Consider the following 18774-nt stretch of genomic DNA (forward strand, 5'->3'; position numbering starts at 1 on the left):
CATTTTACAAGATTATTGTTTCTTGCATTACCAAATGTGTGACTGAGCCTCAGATAAAATTAATGATGATTAGGTGACTTGAAATCATCGACCAAACGTATAGTTCTGTAAGATCAGTGATTGTGGGACTTCCCTGGCAGTCCAGTGGTTAAGATTCCACACTTTCCCATGACAGTGGGGGACCAGAAATTCTGCAGAGCATGGAGGGTAGAACCCCAGGCCTGGATGAGAGAAAAATAACAACAGCTAACATTTTACTGAATGTTCACCATGCATTGGGCAGAATGCTAGTTTCCATGTGCCAACTCATTGGCCCTTATAATAACTCTATGAGGTTAGTTCTGATATTATTTCTACTTTACAAATGGGGAACCTAGTACCAAAAGGTTAAGCAATGTTCCCAGGGTCCAGGCTCCCCGTTAACATGGGGCTCAGGGCAAGAGTACATGGAGGTCCATAGACCACATGTCAAATATTTGAAAGTTAAGAATCCAGCCATCAAATTATTAACTAAAATATGTTCTCTCATCCTAAAAAAAAAAAGAAAAAAGAAAAAAGAAAAAGATTCGTGCTTCCACCGCAGGGGGTGCAGGTTCAATCCCTGGTCTGGGAATTCAGATACCACGTGCCATGTGGCACAGGCCAAAAAAAAAAAAAAAGATCAGTGATTGTAATAGTTAGTGTAACTCTAGATATGGGAAGAAGCAACAGGAGGGAACCATTTCCTGGACCATAACAGACCAGTGAGACAGGCTGTCCAGAGGCTTTTGCTTACAGTTAACAGGGCCTAGTCCAGTAATATAGCACGTTCAGTGGCCTATCAACGCAATCCTTGCCTGACCTGGGGATGAGCATTCCTAGCGCCATGGGACAAATTGATCACGAAATGTCTCCCAAACCTTGGTCGAATTAAGACTGAAAAGGAAGGCATGGTAAAATAAAGAATGTTGCCCACCATCCAGTCCATAAGAATCAAGTCATTAGCCACTGCAGTGGCTGACCTAAAGTACACCCTGGAAGGAATTCAGGGTGAAGATCAGGATGACATGCTCTGTGCTCTGGGAAAACTGGCAGAACAAGCCTTCAGGTAGTTAGATATTTTCAGGAGAAGTTTTTTAGGAACCTGTATTCCTGCATCTTCCCATACTTAGAAAAGCACTAAAACCACTAATTAAAATTGTTATCCCTCGAGCTAGCAGCAACCTACTGAGATGTGTGCTTGATTGCATGTACCCCCTTCACCAAAATCACATATATACTGGCTGGCCTCCCCCTTTACCTCTTTGGAGTAGTTCTCAGAGCTCTCTGACCGACTGACTGTCTCCCGGGTTATAATCCTCAGTTTGGCTTGAATAAAATTTTCCATTTCTTTCTTAGATTGACTACTTAATTTTTTCCTTGACAATAGGAACAGCAAGAGTATGAGAAGATAGATGACGAATATCCACAGGGAAGTTTGCTGCTTGCTGACATTTGTTGACCATCTACTCTCTGTCAAGCGCTGAGCAAAGTGATTTCCCTACATTCCCTTATTTAATTAAACCCTCCTAAGGGGGCATTGTTATCCCCATTTGTCAGAGAAGGAAACTGAGGCTCACAAACTTGGACTATACTATATCTTAGTCCACAATAAAATATACTATATCTTAGTCCACAATAAAAACAACACTTACCATTTATCAAGGTAACCATTACGCTCAATATTTCATTTAATGTTTAAGATGATCCTAGGAAGAAGGTATTATCCAAGCAAATTAAACAAAAATCTATTTTGTTACACGCCAGGAGGTGCTGGGGGTGCGGGGGACACAGCCGCAGACAGTCCTTGCCCTCATGGACTGTTCAGTCTAGGTGGGAAAGTAGACCCTAACAAATACGAACAGATGGGATGATTTGTTTCAAAATCCCACCTTCTTCCTCCTGACTGGAAGTTCTTACCACAAGAACACACAGCAGCCTTCAGACTGGAAGCAAAGACCCTTTTTCAGTGACTTTTCCTCTGCCAGGCGGGCCCTGTCCTGGCACTCAGGGACACAGTGATGACTTCAACTTCATGCCAGTGAGAAACTCTTTGCTCGGACTTGGCTGCCCACGTACCGTGGCTGCTCAGTGAAACCCTATTAAGTGGCAAATAATGATGGTGGTAAAAAAAAATTTTCTTAAGAAAATGTAATGGCTTCCCTGGTGGCGCAGTGGTTGAGAGTCCACCTGCCGATGCAGGGGAGGAGCGGCTGGGCCCCGTGACCCATGGCCGCTGAGCCTGCGCGTCCGGAGCCTGTGCTCCGCAACAGAAGAGGCCATAACAGTGAGAGGCCCATGTACCGCAAAAAAAAAAAAAAAAAGAAAGAAAAAATAGAAAATGTAAGAAGAACAACGACATGAAAAAGAACAGTCCAGGATCCTTTGGAAGGCAACAAAGCAGAACCATAAAACTGGGCAAGCACAGCCTGGAAAAGCTGAGTGAAGTTAGAGGAGTCTAGAGATTCACGAGGACAAAAAGCAGAAGGAAACATTCGCATGCATGTCTTTCTGCAAAACATTTCAGAAGCCATTTAATGCTGTCTGAAGGTGCAAAAATGCATAAACCCAAAAAGAGGATTTTAGAGGTACCTAAGTTGTAGTGGTAGAGGGGTAAGGGGTGCGAGGGGGTAAGAAAAGTAAAATTAAGGGAAATTCCCCTTAAATCTAAGGGAAAATCTCCTGGTAAGGAGACCTAGAGATGCAAGGAATACTAATGAACATCTTAAGAGTACACTGAAATCAAATTTAAATCAGTAAAATGATTGAAGCAGGGTAATAGGTATCAGGGGTTCTATTTTGTACTGGTTTGAAATTTTCCATTATAAGAAGGTAAAAAAGAAAGAAAAGAACGTCAGTGGCTGGAATACTGGAAGATGGGAGGTGCAGTGGGCCTGCAGTGAGGGTGTGATGGCTGCGGGGTTGGGGGCCAGGGCTGAGTTGAGTGTGGGGTGGAAGACCAGAGTTAGCAAACCAGGGGCGAACTCTGCCCCCTGTCTCCTCTTGGCTACTTTTCTCACATTGGTTCTTAAGGAAGGAAAATGTCAAACACCTCAAAAGTTTAATAGATAAGGGCCAGCAATGGGTGTAAAGTTACTCTCTCTTGTTGATGGGCCAGACAGGAACACAGATTCTGGAACAGACCAACCTGGGTTTGAATCTGACTCTGGCACACCTAACTCTATGGGTCACCTTGGACATGTTACCCAACTCTCATGCGCCTCAGTTTCCTCACCTGTAAAATGGAATTAACCCTGGTAGTACTGCTGGGTTTTGAGAGCATGAATGAGGTAAGGCATGTATGGCACCTGCACATCAGAAGGTTCCAGTAAGTGCTTGCTCTGTCCTCCTTACCACACCAGCCCTGACTGTATTTAGGGCAGGACAACGGTCCTTCTTTAGACTCCAGCCTTGTCTCTCCAACCAGCAGGTCTGGGGCTGGCTGGCTGAACGGGATAAAGTGATATCAGAAAGACAGTGGAGCCACAGGTTAGAGAATGGCTCTGACACACCCAGTCTCCACCCCCCACTTCAAGAAGGCAGCTCTTTGGTACAACTGTGCTGGATGGTACACGAGGACCACATCATCGCCACAGCTTGTTGCCTCCACGGGAAAACCATCTGAATGTGTCCTACTGGCCTTCACAGGCACCGAGAAAACAGAACACGTGTCTGAAAGGGAGACCAACTTACTATTTTTCCTTTTGTCATTCTCAAAACTACTGGTTTGTTCCTTCTCTAGAGTTTTCCATCTTAATTCATGGCTCTAAGCAGTCTCCCAAGAGAGAAATTCAACCTTGCCTGTATTAAGTGTTGGTCATTTGTTGAGTTGTCCAACATGCAGCCCTTTTCCAGCTGGGACAAGCTCCCCTTTGTGGTGAGTGGTAGTGGGTTACAGTCCAGCATCTTCCACCACAAATGCCATTCACCTGTCGTGCACCCAAGGCATGGCCTTACCCAGGCCCGACCAGTTGGCCACTCCTGCCCGTGACTTTGACTCTGGAGTGTGTGCTGCAGCAAAGACTGTGATACCAGGTGCCAGAAACCGTGTCCTAACCAGGCTGTGTCCACTGCCTTTGCATCTGATTCTGTTCTCCAGCCTCCTGACAAGGCCAGGAGCCATCCAACACCCTTCCGGTATGCTCCTTTCCTAAGGTTAGCCAGAGTTGCTTTCTGCTGATGCCTGAGTAATCAATGCACCACCTTTGGGACTTCCCTGGAGGCGCAGTGGTTAAGAATCCGCCTGCCAATGCAGGGGACACGGGTTTGATTCCTGGTCCAGGAAGATCCCACATGCCGTGGAGCAACTAAGCCCGTGTGCCACACAACTGCTGAAGCCCGCGCGCCTAGAGCCCGTGCTCCACAACAAGAGAAGCCACCGCAATGAGAAACCCACGCATTGCAACAAAGAGAGTGGCCCCCACTCGCCACAACTAGAGAAAGCCCGCGTGCAGCAACCAAGACCCAACGCAGCCAAAAATAAAAATAAATTAATTAATTAAAAATATATACCACCTTCACCCTCCTCCCTCACCTTCACTTCACTTTCTAATCCATGGTCTCCTCTCCAGTCTCTTGGTGGCAGGGCTAACCAGCCTCTCAGCAGGTACTGCTGGGAGTCGCCTTCCTGAGCAAATTACTTGGGGACGGGACTTAGGAAGATGAGTGACAGGAGTTGGGCATGGGCCGGATGGGATCCTGTCTTTATTTAGCATTTTGAGATTTGTTCATCATGGAGTTTGGGGCATCAATGTGGATTTTTTTTTAATTGCATTAAAATATCATGTATCTTTACATGCCATCTGCAGCAACATGGGTGAACCTAGAGATTATCATACTAAGTGAAGTAAGTCAGACAGAGAAAGACAAATATCATGTGCTATCACTTATATGTGGAATCTAAAAAAAACATGACACAAATGAACTTATTTACAAAACAGAAATAGACCCACAGACATAGAAAACAAACTTATGGTTACCTAAGGGGCAAGGGAGGGGAGGGATAAATTAGGAGGATGCGATTAACAGATGCACACTACTATGCATAAAATAGATAACCAACAAGGACCTACTGTATAGCACAGGGAATTATACTCAATATTTTGTAATAACCTATAAGGGAAAAGAATATATATATGTATAACTGAATCCCTGTGATGTACACCTGAAACCAACAGGACATTGTAAATCAACTATACTTTAATTTTTAAAAAAAGTCACATGCCAAGGGGAAAAAACCCCACAAAAAAACATGATTGTCTCATAGTGTCCTTTATGTTGCAAAGCACCTCATGAGCACTTTGAGGCTATTACGAAACCTAGTAACTGGGTGAAAGAATATGAATAATGGGATGGTGAAAGAAAGCCAACACACCAAGACATCACCTGCTAAGTTCAGTACAATATTCTCTAAGCAACCCGACAATTTTTTCTGAAAGGGGTAGTGCTGGTCTGTTTCTGGGAATTTCTTTCTCCCTTGATGAAGGTCAAGGGACAAGCAAGGCTAACACCCTCAGATTACATTAGGATTTAAATTCTAGACTAATCATGATGTTGGAGGTGAAAACCCTAGAATGCATTGGAAGCAGGATGTCTTTTAACCCTATCATTTGAATGAAGACCTTTAAAGATACTGTTTTCCCTTGTGAAACAAGTGTGAGGAAGCCTTCATATGAAATCTAGAGGGAGAAAAATAAAACGACATACGGAAAGAGATTACAGGATTAATTACATGATCTGCCTTAGAATGACACAGGAGACTTCACAATCTTTTTAAAGAAGTCACTGTAAATTTGTATCAAACAACTGAATTCTATGCTTTTTTACATAAAAAAAACAAAGAAGCCAAGACTAAAAACACTAGTAGGTGTTTATTTATTCAATTATATTTACATCAAGTCCAAAAGTAAACAAAAAGATATTTATTGAGAATAGTGAATTTGTATTCAACATGAATAAATACACTCAGTTTGCTTTCTACTTCTGTCCTTTGGATTTCCAAATTTAGTCTTTTTTTTTTTTGCGGTACACGGGCCTCTCGCTGTTGTGGCCTCTCCCGTTACGGAGCACAGGCTCCGGACACGCAGGCTCAGCGGCCATGGCTCACAGGCCTAACCACTCCACGGCATGTGGGATCTTCTCGGACCGGGGCACGAACCCGTGTCCAGCAGGCGGACTCTCAACCACTGTGCCACCAGGGAAGCCCCAAATTTTGTCTTTTAAGCAGCGACATAAACAGGAAGCAGTACTTGCTCAGGACTCTCTTCTGTGACAGTAGGGTGATTTACTTCATTGAATCGAAATTTAAACTAACAAAAAACTGAAAACTACACTTCAGACTCTTTCAATTGCTTAATCTGAGACAAATAAATGTAAAAAAATTCTATGTAAATATATATTAAGAAAATCTGCAAACTGCCCATAATATAAACAGGTGCTGAAGTTCACTAAATACATTTTCTCTCTCTCTCTCTGTCTCTCTCTCTCTCCCTCTCTCACACACACACACACGCACACACAAATAATCTGCTTATAAACAATGGCTGGCCAGCTAAGGAAGATGATAAAGATTACTACAAATTTTATAATATTTAGTAGCCAATGATAATATTCAAATCTTTGTAGTTTAAAGAACAAGCTTAAGCTAGATCTAACATTACATCAATAAAAATTTAGACTGTCAAACCCTAAGAGCAGACAATTCCCACAGACCATTTGAACTTTCATAATCCCACTCCTGAAAACACATACCCCGAAGACTTCCGAGTACAGATGAGCCACAGTGGTAAGGCCAGATAGTATGCCCACGAAACAACAGCACGATGCCATGAAAGTTCCCTCCTGGCTTCACACTCAAACTCTTAGACCTGAAGCAAACAAGTTACCCAGGTAACAGGTATGGTCTGCCCTGGCCTTGCCCTAAGCAGTGTCGAAACTGCATTTTGAGGTGGGTGGAGGAGAGTTAAATTGGTAACTTTAAATGGCCATGAGAGGTCATTATTAACTTCTCGTTTGATGACAGAGAAGTTGCATTTTTACCCTAACTTTTACCTTTGGTATGAACTTGAGAATGATTCAATACTCTAACCAAAAAACAAGACAAAACAAAACAAAAAAGGAGGGGAGGAAAGATAAAGAATTGGAAAAACAACATGGCAACACAGTTTGATTTCATTTTCTTATCATCACATTCCTGACAACCTATTGAACTTATTTTTCATAACTTCTGGATAAATACTTTCTGTTTCTGTGCAATTCAATCACTTTGACTCTCATACTTTAATATACGGAATATATTCTGCACTGATCGTGTTGTCATTAACAAACAATATTGTGTGTGGGCCCGTGAGTATGTTTGGAGACATATTGCATCTTGTCCCGCCATTGGCACTTACCCTCAGGGAAAGCATTTGGCTGCACCATGTGGAGAAAGATGTGCACAATTTGAAAGAAGATGCCAGTGGGTCCAGCTTCATAAGAATCTTTGGTCTCATAGTTCGTTGGAGGAAATTCAAATTCCAAACCATCAGGAATGTATGTGGATGATGGCGGTGGCCCCTCTGACATGGTGTCCCCATAAAGCCCCAGCAGCAGCAGGAAGCCAAGGAGAAGGGCCATAGCTAGCAAGATGCCCCAAACATGAGGTGGAACTGGGGGCCTCCCTCTTCAGGGGTTCTGGAAGCCTTGGGGAAGGCAGGAGTGTGTTTCTGTGCAGAAGAGGCGTGGCGAGGACTGAGTCTGCGGAATCCTTGGTTTTCTGGCTGGGTTGGCATGCGGTGAAGGGTGGCAGAGAACCTTCTCGGCTTGTGGGGGGGACGGTCAGTCGATCAAAGCACCATCCCTGGCAGGGAGAGAAGGGGCGGGGTCACTAATGCCTGCAGCCTGCCTGCACTGGCAGCTCCCCTGGAGGAGAGGCTGCAAGGCTTTAGTGCAAGCCCTCAGCCTAATCCGCTGCGGAGGAAGCAAACACAGAGCCTGCTTCAGAGCACAGGGGCAGGAAAGCTGGAAGCTTCCATGCTAGGGGCCAGTCCCAGAAATACCAGCTAGTGTAACGAGTGTGTGGTCTTGGAAACTGATATTCATTAAGCACTTACCACATTCCAGACATGTTCTACATGCTTTACAGGTAGGACCTTGGTTAAGGCATTATCCCATTTTACAGAAGAGGCAACTGACTCAGAATTTCAGCAACTTGCCCGAGGCCATGGTTGATTCATGGTGGGGTAGAATTCAAACCCAGTAGTTTGCTTTCAAAGCCCAAGTTTGGACTCTCCCAACTCCAAGACACTCTCCCTACAGAGCCCTCCCTCTCAGTCAGAGAAGCAGAGGCTCCCAGCAGTAGATGAGATGCTTATTTTTCCTCCAGTTTTGGGTTTTTCTCCCCATCTCTGGAGATATGTCTTACTCCACCTTTTATTTTATTAATGTGCTCACTGATCTCATTTCATCCCATCTTCACTCACCCCCAGCCCAAACTAGACAAGCATGGCCTCAAGGGCAGGGAACAAACTCTTTAAGGCCAGGTGACACTGGTTTCTGCCTAACATGCTCATCAGGTAGCCCTGATGGAAATCCCTGTCCCAAGTCACCACCTGGATGACTCGGGGTCCAGACGAGGAGAGGCAGAGCAGAGGGAGACTCCCGCCCTCCCCCGGGGAAAGCGAGAAAGATCAGGAACCTAAAATCGGCTACCAGCCCAGTGTCTAGTGAGGGCAGCGTGGACCTGGCCTCCTCGAGTTTCTCTCCCCAGAACTGAACACAAGGCAGGCATACAGTTGGCTACCAGTAAGAGCTACTGAATATAAAACCAAATAAGCCAAAACAGCTGCTTTGCTTGTACCACTGCAACAGGCTACATGAATCAAAAACAACTGGGATACTCTGCTTGCCCATTCTTTTCTGGGGTCAGGAACACCCTGATTTTCCTTCCTACATCAGATTCACACTCAGGAACTTTCAAAATAAAGACAGGGTGCTCCTGAAACACACACTGCAAGATGAAGGAGAGGGACTACCAAGAAAGTGACACACTGCACAAAAGGCTAGAGGACCCGCTCCCTATATTCCACCAAGTTGAAGAAAGCTCCACACAAGAGGTAGGATTTAATGAGCTACTTGAATGAAGACATTCATTCATACCGGGTCCCCTTAGATACTGCCTCATCTTCTAAGCCTCATAACCACTCCTATTACTTCTGCACAGGCCTGCCAATGGAATGACCCTTGACTCTCCCATTATCAAATCATGGGCTGCTCAGATCCCCAGGGACACCTAGTGCCAACCTCATGGAACCCCTAGCTTCCAGGTCCATCTCACCCACAGACACAGACACACCAGGACCCTGGTGACTGTTTCCAAAGGGCAATCCCTGCCAGGCATGGCTGCTGACAACAACCTGTCCTCAGGCTCTGAAGTGCTCTAGCCTTTCACTGGTTCTACCAGGAATCAGCACCCTGCTCAGACTTCAGATCGTTTCCAGAGAGAACAAATAAGAAGAAGGAAACAAAGCAAGTCGGCTTTTGCAAGACCCCTCTCTGAAGCCTGCAGGGCTGCACAGGGCAGGAGGAAGATGCGAAAGGAGAGGGGGCGTGTGGTTATTCAGGTAGGATAGGACCGTGCTGCTTCAGGCAGGCAGGTGGGCATGCACACACACATCACACACACCATGCATGCACTCACAATGACACACAACTCACAGAGACGAAACACAACACCAGGAACGTACACTCCACACACTGACACACATAGGCACACACCACATTCACACCTTATCTTGTTGTCTGATAAAGGGCAGGCAGGAGCACAGCAGCTGATGGATTAGAGGCTCAGCTGCTAAGAAAGGCTGACTTCCTGGTAATGCCACCAAGCCTCAGCTGGGGACAGAGAGAAACACAGCGGGAGGGAAATGGCAGAAGGTCCCCGGGCAAAGCTATGAATAAACAGACTTCCAGACATCCTCAGTGAAGAAGCAGGGGAAAAGAAATCCCAACGGAAATGCAAAGATGGGGTGTTCCACTGACTTAGGGCAGCACCTGAGCATCACGTGCATCTTGCTCCAGAGGGTAGGTCCCTCTTAAAGTTTAGACCACTTTTAGGAACATCTCACTACTTATGAAACACTAGACAATGGATAAAAGGCAAGGCAAGGGCCTCCCTGGTGGCGCAGTGGTTGAGAGTCCGCCTGCCGATGCAGGGGACACGGGTTCGTGCCCCGGTCTGGGAGGATCCCTCATGCCGCGGAGCGGCTGGGCCCGTGAGCCATGGCCGCTGGGCCTGTGAGTCCGGAGCCTGTGCTCCACAGCGGGAGAGGCCACAACAGTGAGAGGCCCGCGTACTGCAAAAACAAAACAAAACAAAAAAAAGTCCAGGCAAAAAGGAAGAGGTTTTCATCTCAGTTTGAACCGTTGTTCCGAAAAAGAAGGTCTGGGTACTTCCCTGGGAAAGCACACTAGGTAGCGAGAACCACTGAGAGCAGCTCAGGAAACTGCCAGCAGAAAACCCAAGACGGCTCCCGACCCAACAGCCGCATCAGCGTAAAACGGAGTCTGTGTTTAAAATGAAATTATAGGACCTCGTTTCTGGAGATGGGGCCCATTAATCTGCATTTTTAACATGCTCCCCTGGTGACAGATTCTTAGACAACTAAGGTTCGAGAGCCAGCACTCTTCCTGAGTTCCCTCCTGGCTAATCCATGCCAATTTCCAAAGACACCTCCATCTTCCCAAACACAACTGCAGAACAACAGACGTGAGGCAAAAGCACCCCAAACGCCCTTCTTGTATCACATTGAACTGATCTAGCCCAACAGCTTGGTGGAGTCCCTGACTTCCTCATCTTCTCCGTACCCTTGGAGTCTGGCGCACAGCAGGCACTCAATAAGGATGGCTGACATCAAATTGTGGCAGGTAGAGAGAAGACTGACACAAAATGGTCACGTTGACCTATTTCAGAAGTGGTCAAGCACCTCTTTATGAGCAGTCTACAGCCCACGGGAGGGAGGTGTTGGATTGCTTGTAGCTGTCTCCTCCAACACAGGGAGCAGACTGTCTCCTCACTGGATTCATCCATGGCGGAACAACTGGTCTACCACTCTGGGGGGGCCATACTTTCAGCTGCAATCCTCAACTTAGCAGCCTTTGGAAATCGCTCCCTTGGGGCCTCTCCCCTCAAACAGGCACTAGACTAATCACTAAGGTAGATTCACCATTTTCTGGTTTATGGGATGAAGATTCCTGGATTCCATCCAAATACACTGAGTTCGAACTGGGAAAGGGACCCAAGAACACGAATTTTAAGCAAATACCTCACAGGACTCTGAGCCTGGGGTCCAGAGATCGGCATTTCCATGAACACTGGTTTAAAAGCAAATACGATGACCATCCAGCTTCATTTCTTCTCTACTTTCTCTTTTTGATGGAATTCTTTTAAATTGCAATTCCTACATGCACTTATTATATAAGTCTTAAGAAGAGAGCATTCAATTTGCTGCTGGCATACAAAGAAAGCTACTTTAAAGCATACAAGCTATACACAACGTTTCTTATCTGGTTTCAGATCCTTTAGCTTTAGCTTTCTCCCCAGATAAATCACATAGAATGAAGGGAGAGCTGAGGCAAAGAGAGAAAGAGGTGTATTATTGAAAATTCATACTAATATTCAGGCAAAGCTCATCAATGCCAACAACCTTTAGGCAAAGCTCATCAATGCCAGTATCGCATAATACAAAGAGACTTTGCATGTAATAAAACAACGACCACCATACAATAATAACCACCTTAATGGCTTTTCCAATAATAAAATTTAAGCTAAATCAGAGAGAAGGACTTTTTAAAAATAATTTAAAAAGAATGCACAGGGCTTCGTTTAGAAAGAATACCTGGTGCTTTCACGGTAGATATGGATTCTCTCACACTAAGTTACCAGCAAATGGTGAGCTGCCTTTTTAACACTACTTTAATAATGAACACAGGAGCAACTGAGAGAATCCCAACAGTAACAGAGAGTAGTGTGTAACCAGTTTTGCAAAAATAACAATTTCCCACTAAATATAACATGACATGAGAACAAATTTAAAACACTGTAAGCTTAAATGTCCCCTTAGCAAGGGTAAAATTTTGAGGAGAAATGCGAGATAGTAAAATACAGACTTGTGCAAGCTGCTCTTAAGATAAGCAATTAAGTCTTGGTTTTTAAACAAGCAGAAAGTAATGATTTTTCTTTTCTTGTTACCAGATTTCAAGTTCTTCTATCAGCATTTTTCCTCTGACCAGCAATTACAATAAAATAAAGTTAAATAAAGAGGAACTTCACTTGTTTTTTAAAAGCATTTATAGAAATCAAGTCAGAGAGAGAAAATATTTTTCAAAGGTTAACTTCAGAATGATCTCTCTTCCTTGGTAACTGCAGACGATGGGCATCTGAGCTCTTCCAAATACCAAAAATGCCGTCACAAAAATAAAGAATTAAAAAATAGGGCAGACTTTGGGAGACTACAACAATGCAGTCAACACTGAGACAGGTTCCCCAGAGAAAAGCCTTCTGCTTCAGTGTGCCCCTGCAGAGCAAGTTGCTGGCTAGGGAGTTTCAGGAGAGGGTGAGGGAGGAGCTCATCACAGCCCATTAAGAACTCTGAGCCCTCCTCCCTCACACTCAGCAACTACAAGTAAGAATACTGGCTGGTCTTGGTAGGGCTCAGTGGGTATCCAGTGTAAATGGTTGAGCCTCGGGAAGACCCAATGTAAGACTGGGTGGCAAATTGGTGTTGGTACTGAGCAGGGGCCACGCTGGCACAAGTGAGGAGACTGGGCCCAACACTGACAGGGACCTGGTGCACCAGAGTGCTAGGGTAGGTGGTATATGCTGCAGCATGCCTTGAGGAGCCCTGCGGGGAGAAGAGATGAGCAATGGAGCTGGTGGAGCCCAATGCAGCAGCAGAAGTGGGGGCAGCATACGTATACAGGTGAGGCTGGCTTGGCAGGTGAGCAGGGGCTGGGGCCAGGTGTGGGTGCCCGGTCGAATGTAGTGGGCTGCCATGCTGGAAGGCGTAATGGGCTTGGGAGAGTGGGGTCACAAACGCCTGCTGCCTGCGGGGGGCAGGGTTGCTGCTTCTCTCCTGCGAGCTTGGAGCTGACGATGACTGCTGGTTCTGGCTAAGGTTGAGTGGCTGTGCTGCGCCGGTCCCCCCACGCTGAGCTCGATATCCTCTGGGGGTGATACAGCATCCAGATGACTGCCCGCTCACTGAAGCCACTGGCTTGGTCTTACTGCTCAGGAGACCTGAGGCCTGGGTTGCTACAGTACAGTCACCAAGCTGAGTTTTCAGTGGAGGTACAATGATGGTGCGGGTGCCAGTGCCATCCCCCACGACTCTGCCGGGACCCTCCGGAAGGGGTCCACTATTGCCCCGGAGAGCACTCCGGGTATCAGTGGAATATGGGCTGCTCAAGGAAGAATCAGAGTCTGGAGAATCATTGACAGTGACATAACTGATGACATTAGACCTTGCCTTCAGGCCAGAGCTATTGGGCTTATATTTGTTGTCCTCTTCCTCATCAGTGTCACTGCGGATAGTGATGACACTCACAGGAGGGCTGGGAGTATCTGGAATGATGATTGGCTGATGCTGATCTTGTACAGGGACTAGGGAATTATAAGAAGATGTGGTACGGAGGGGGCTACTCCCAACCAGAGAATAGTCTTGAGAAGGCAGAACATCCAGAGAGGACTTAGAAGAGACTGGAGCAGACTGCTTATTCTTCTTTGAAGGGAGGAAACTGGATTCTCGTTGTCTGACAACATGGGCAACGCCAACGTTAAGGGGCTGAGCAGTGGCCAATGTCACATGGTTAGTCAGCAAGGACGGCTGCTGCATAGTAGTGCTGTACTGGTTGCCATCAGAGTGGGCATTCCTCCAGTCTGTGAGCTGCTGCCCACTGCCCGTGGCCTCTGGAATCACTGCAGTGGGCTGGACTGAGTTGTGTAGAGCTACCCCAGGCAACTGTTGCCAAGTTGAAGGCAGGAGAATTTGTTGGGTTCCTCCGGGCCAAGCCTGCAGTACAGCGGCAGTCTGTTCAACCAGCGCCGGCCGGCTTGCTGCGCAGCTCAGAGTAAAGGGCACCGCATACTGCGGTGTGATGGTGGCTACTTGAGGGTGGAGGCTTGCTACCATTAGTGGTGTACAGCTTCCCTGTGGAAGAACTCCCGCCTGTCTCTGTAGTGGCTGAGCAGCTGGTGCCTGGGGTACAATGGGCACAGCATTATCCATCCTCACAGGGAATCCAGAATGCCTTGTTGTTGCTTGTAGTCCAGTTTGAAAAGCAGGTGGACATACTATAAATGTTTGTTGGAATGGATCTGTCTGAGTGCAAATATGGGTGGTTCCAGGCTGCAAGCAAACACCCTGCTGGGCAACTCCAGGAACTGGTGCTGCAGATGATGGGTACAAAGCCGACTGGTACTTTAGCAGTGAGACATCTGAATTAGCCAGAGAAAGAGTAGCAGCTGCTGCAGTAGAACTGGAAGCTAGAACACTGGCCTGATTGTGCACGGTATTAAGTTGGTTGCTGAAGCTCACGGTTAGATTTGTGCTTGTGTTTGGGGCAACATGCGTGGTGAAGGGACTCTTGATCTGACTCACTGTATCATACATGTGAACCCTCCGTTTGCAGATCTCCATGTTCTGAAAACAAGACTTAACATGATTGCTATGTGGAAAATCCAGAAGGTGAGTCATTGTCACAAACTGATGGTTAAGAGTTTTCAGAGGAGTAATTCTCTTGTCCGCATCAATTGTTAGCATTTTTTTTAACAGATCAATGTATTCTCTTCGATCCGCCTTCTCTGCCAACATATCTGTTCCCTCTAAGTCTGTGGACATGTTCACCCGAGCCATATCATCTAAACAATTAAAAATGTACTTTCGAGCTTCTTTTGATTTGATCCCAGTCTCCAATTCATGTTCTTCAGGTGTCTTAAGCCTCCACAGTGGGTACCCCAAAGTAGGATCTCTGTTGAAAAACCTGGTTGTTTTGGTTCCGGCACTGAGAAGATATTCAGCTGGCAGGCCTTGTGTTTGTGAAATGTAACGAATCTGATCATATTCTGAAGCACCAGGATAAAGAGGCCACCCCAGGAACAGCTCAGCTATCACACAGCCCAATGACCACATATCAATAGCTTCACAAAATGGTAATCCAAGAATAATTTCAGGGGCTCTGTAGTAACGTGACTGTAAGTAGGCTGAGCACACAGCTTTGGAAACGTGACTAGCAGAACCAAAGTCAATGACCTTCACTCGGTAGGGTTGGCGCACTGGATCGACCAGCATTATGTTTTCAGGCTTAAGGTCAGTGTGAATTAGACCAAGGCTCTTGAGCTTCATCAGGGCTGTGGCCACCTGCTGCAAGATGGGTCTGATGTACTTGAGTGGCAGTGGGCTAAACTTGTTCTGCTTTAGAAAACCATATAAGTTCTGCTCCAGCATCTCGAACACAAGGCAGGTATGATTCTTATGCTGAAAGCACTCATAAGAACGGACAAAATTATACTCATCGGCATTTTCACTGCTTAGGCGGGAAAGGATGCTCACTTCAATCTGTCCTTGCCTGGCATAGGAGGGGTGGTTCTTCAAGATTTTAATAGCCACAATTTCCTTGGTGCTCCGCTTCCAGCACTTAGCCACCTGTCCAAATGTTCCCCGGCCTAAGAACTCCAAGACTTCATAGCTGTTTGTCATAGAGCAAAGGATCTCATGCTGGACCAGCTGGTAATCCCCTTCTCCACTGGAACTGCTACTCTTCGTGGTCACAGTGGTGGTCGTGGCAGAAGCACCCACCACAGTCCTGTTGTGCAGCACGAGAGGGGGATGTTCTTCTATGATTTGCACGCTACCGTTGCTGTCAAATTCCTCACTTTTTCTTTTCAATCCACATTTTTGATATGGCTCAAGCAAAGAAACGTTGCTTCTGTGAGTCAGGGTCTGGCTGCTTTGGAAGGTTGATGTAGCAGCAGAGCTATCAGCAGCTGTGACAACAATATGCTCCCCTACAAGAGCTGGGAGGAGGAGGCCCTGGTCGTAAGCAGGGATGTTGAAATTTGCTACCTGGTGAGAAGAGCTGGTTTGCCCTTGTGTGGCGGGGAGGGTTTTGCTGTGGGTATAGTATTTGTCGTTGCTGCTCTGTCCAGAAACATCCCAACCAGAAGCCTCTATTTTCAGTTTCTTTGCACTGCAGAAGGCACTCGACGACACTGATGGGAGGGAAAACACCTCCAGCTGTGATGCCATACCGCCGGTGTGTCTGGTTCTCAGCCGCCAGCTGGGGCTGCAGTGAGAAGGCGGAGGAGGAGACGAGATCCGGGGCCCTGCCGCTGGGTCATCATATCCCCCGCGCGAGCCGGCCCGGGCCCCGGCCCCCGCCCCCCGGAGCCTACCCGTGCCCGTCTCACGGGGGGAGCGCCCCCAGCCTCCCTCCAGCTCCGCTGCTCGGCCTCTCGCCGCCGCCGCCGCCTCAGCACCGCGCGCTCCCGCCTCAGTCTCTCGCTGCCGTCCGGGGCCACCGCCGGGCCCCCTCTTGAAGCAATTTTTCAAGGAATTTCTTTTAAAAGGATCTGTGTAGGTGCTATCTAGGGTTTTGCGGGGTGGGAGGGCAGATGGGAACTGCCCAACTTCTGAGCCCACCTTTGTGAGTTCTGGGAGTGGCAGCCCTGCCTCCCATTGTGAGGTCAGCTGAGGTGCCCAAACCGAGCCCAGGCTCAGCCAATCAGATGCTTACTCCTGGGCTTGTGCATGAGACACACTGAGGCAGAGGCAGTTTCCACTTCATCCTAGCAATGATGTCAACATGCCAGCAGCCACAGCCAGAGTCTAATGGGGGCAGCCGTGGCCATACACCCATCAGGGGTCCCGTTGCATGTCCTGAGTCCCACTCCTCCGGGCTCCCAAGCCTGGCTAGCCAGCCTTTCTGTCACTTCGCTAAGCCACCCAGTATCCAGTCCCTTTTTTTTTTTTTTTTTTTGCTAAAATTACCCAGAATTGGCTTCTGTCATTTTTAACAATGCATCCTGACCTTGATCAAATCTCAGAGCGAACTCTTGTCCCTGCAAAACTGATTTTCTTCGTATTTTAAACAGTCCCGACGAAACAATATTTGGTTTAAAGTTTTATTATTTTCAACCTATCCTTTGATGCACTTTGCTTCACCTTACTAGATACACAGAAATAGTCCAGCGTGGAACTCATAAGGAAGTTCATTACAAAATCATGGGATACATTAAGAAAACAAAACTAAACTAAAGGGCGCTGCTGCAGCGACCAGAGTCCTGGCTTTCAAGACTGGGGAGTCTCTAGCCCCGCTGATGAGCTCTGTGACAGCAGTTGCTTACAATCTCCACGCTTTCCTTTGGGCTAGTCTGTAAAATGGTGTTTTAAATAGTGTGGGAGGGTTGGAAATAGAACAGGGACAACGCCTGGCACACACACACAACTGGCCGTCGATTGAGGGTCTGGACTGCCCCTGCGAACGTCAATATTCTCAACTCCACCGTGGCCGCCAGGCTCACCCTGACAGGCAGAACAGCTTCCAGAACACTGAAGGAGGAAACTCACAAATGAGTGAGAAAAGTAACTTCACACACACTGAATAATAGGAAGTTGCTGATATTCAAGTCTTTTGAAAATGGCAATTTCATATGGTCCAAGCAACCAAAGAACAGCAGCTGTTTGGGTCTCCAAGTGGGTCTCTGTTGGGGTGGGGGGAGGGGACGTTCAAGGACCTCAGTCACACCTGCTTGTGTTAACAAAGATCTGCCGCCTCTCTCAGAAACCCGGGAAAACCTTCCTCCTGCCCGGGCAGGAGCAAGGTCAGCAGCCGCCGCGGGCTACAGGCGCAACCTCTTGCTACGGAAAGCTGGTGGCGCCGCTTCCCCAGCCTTCCCCTCCAACCCACCGCCAGGCCCGGGCCGCTCCTGCCCTCGCTCCCTCCGCGCCAGGAACCTTTCCCCGGCTGCGGGACAAAGGATGGGCGGCAAGGCGGGCGCGGGAAACCAGGAGACTCGACTCGAGGAATCCGCCGTCGCCTGGGGGAGGGGGTTGCCGGAGTAACTTGGCTGCAGCGAGAGAGTCGGCGCCGGTTCCGCGCCGAGGCGCGGGTTGGCTTGGACTGGGGTCGCCGTCCTAAGCCGTGTGCCCCAGGGCCCCCTGATCGCATCCCCCGACGCTCTCGGCGAGGGCTTTCGAGGAAACTGTTTCCTCGGGCCCCCGACTCTCCCGCACCGCGAAGCTCCTCCTCTGTCCACGCTTCCCTTTGTTGTCCTGGCCGGCGCCTTACCCAGCGGGGTGCGCCTCCATCACCCCGTTCTCCATCAGCCAATCGCCAAAAGTTCCCGCGCTGTCCACCCAAAGCGGACCAGGGGGATGCATCAAGCCAGGGGTGCGTGCGCGCGCTCCCAGATGGGCAAGGCGATAAGGCCTCCCATGGCACCCCCCAGAGCCCCGCTCCTGTGATGGTCCATTGCACCGCGTACTTCTTCTAGCAAACCAGAGGAAGGTGACCCCTTTCCATACCCAGCTGGGGAGGGTCAGTGTCCCGCACCCCTCGTTCCACTCCCCAGGACTCCCTTCACCGCCCAACAGTTCCCAAGCCCCGGACCAACCTCGCCTCGTCCGCCGCCCTCTCAGAGAACGAGCCGGTAGCCTCGGGGTCTGGGTCCCACTCGCGCTCCCACCGCCTGCTCGCGCCCCGGAACCTGGCCACATCCGC

General features: G+C 47.9%; 1 protein-coding gene across 1 annotated transcript; it reads right to left on the reverse strand.

Moving 5' to 3' along the window:
• Positions 1-12056: 12056 nt before the first annotated feature.
• On the reverse strand, positions 12057-16729 carry LOC309798947 (homeodomain-interacting protein kinase 1-like). Its single transcript, XM_082611769.1, has one exon. It carries the CDS (start codon positions 16299-16301, stop codon positions 12675-12677), a length of 3627 nt encoding a protein of 1208 aa, XP_082467895.1. The 5' UTR covers positions 16302-16729; the 3' UTR covers positions 12057-12674.
• Positions 16730-18774: the final 2045 nt, after the last annotated feature.

This window comes from Mesoplodon mirus (assembly GCF_964341445.2).
Source record: "Mesoplodon mirus genome assembly, chromosome: 2".
NCBI classification, from domain to species: domain Eukaryota; kingdom Metazoa; phylum Chordata; class Mammalia; order Artiodactyla; family Ziphiidae; genus Mesoplodon; species Mesoplodon mirus.

What these genes read in the sequence shown, in the direction of transcription:
- LOC309798947 (XM_082611769.1), bottom strand. Translation starts at nt 16,301, where the DNA reads ATGGCATCACAGCTGGAGGTGTTTTCCCTCCCATCAGTGTCGTCGAGT.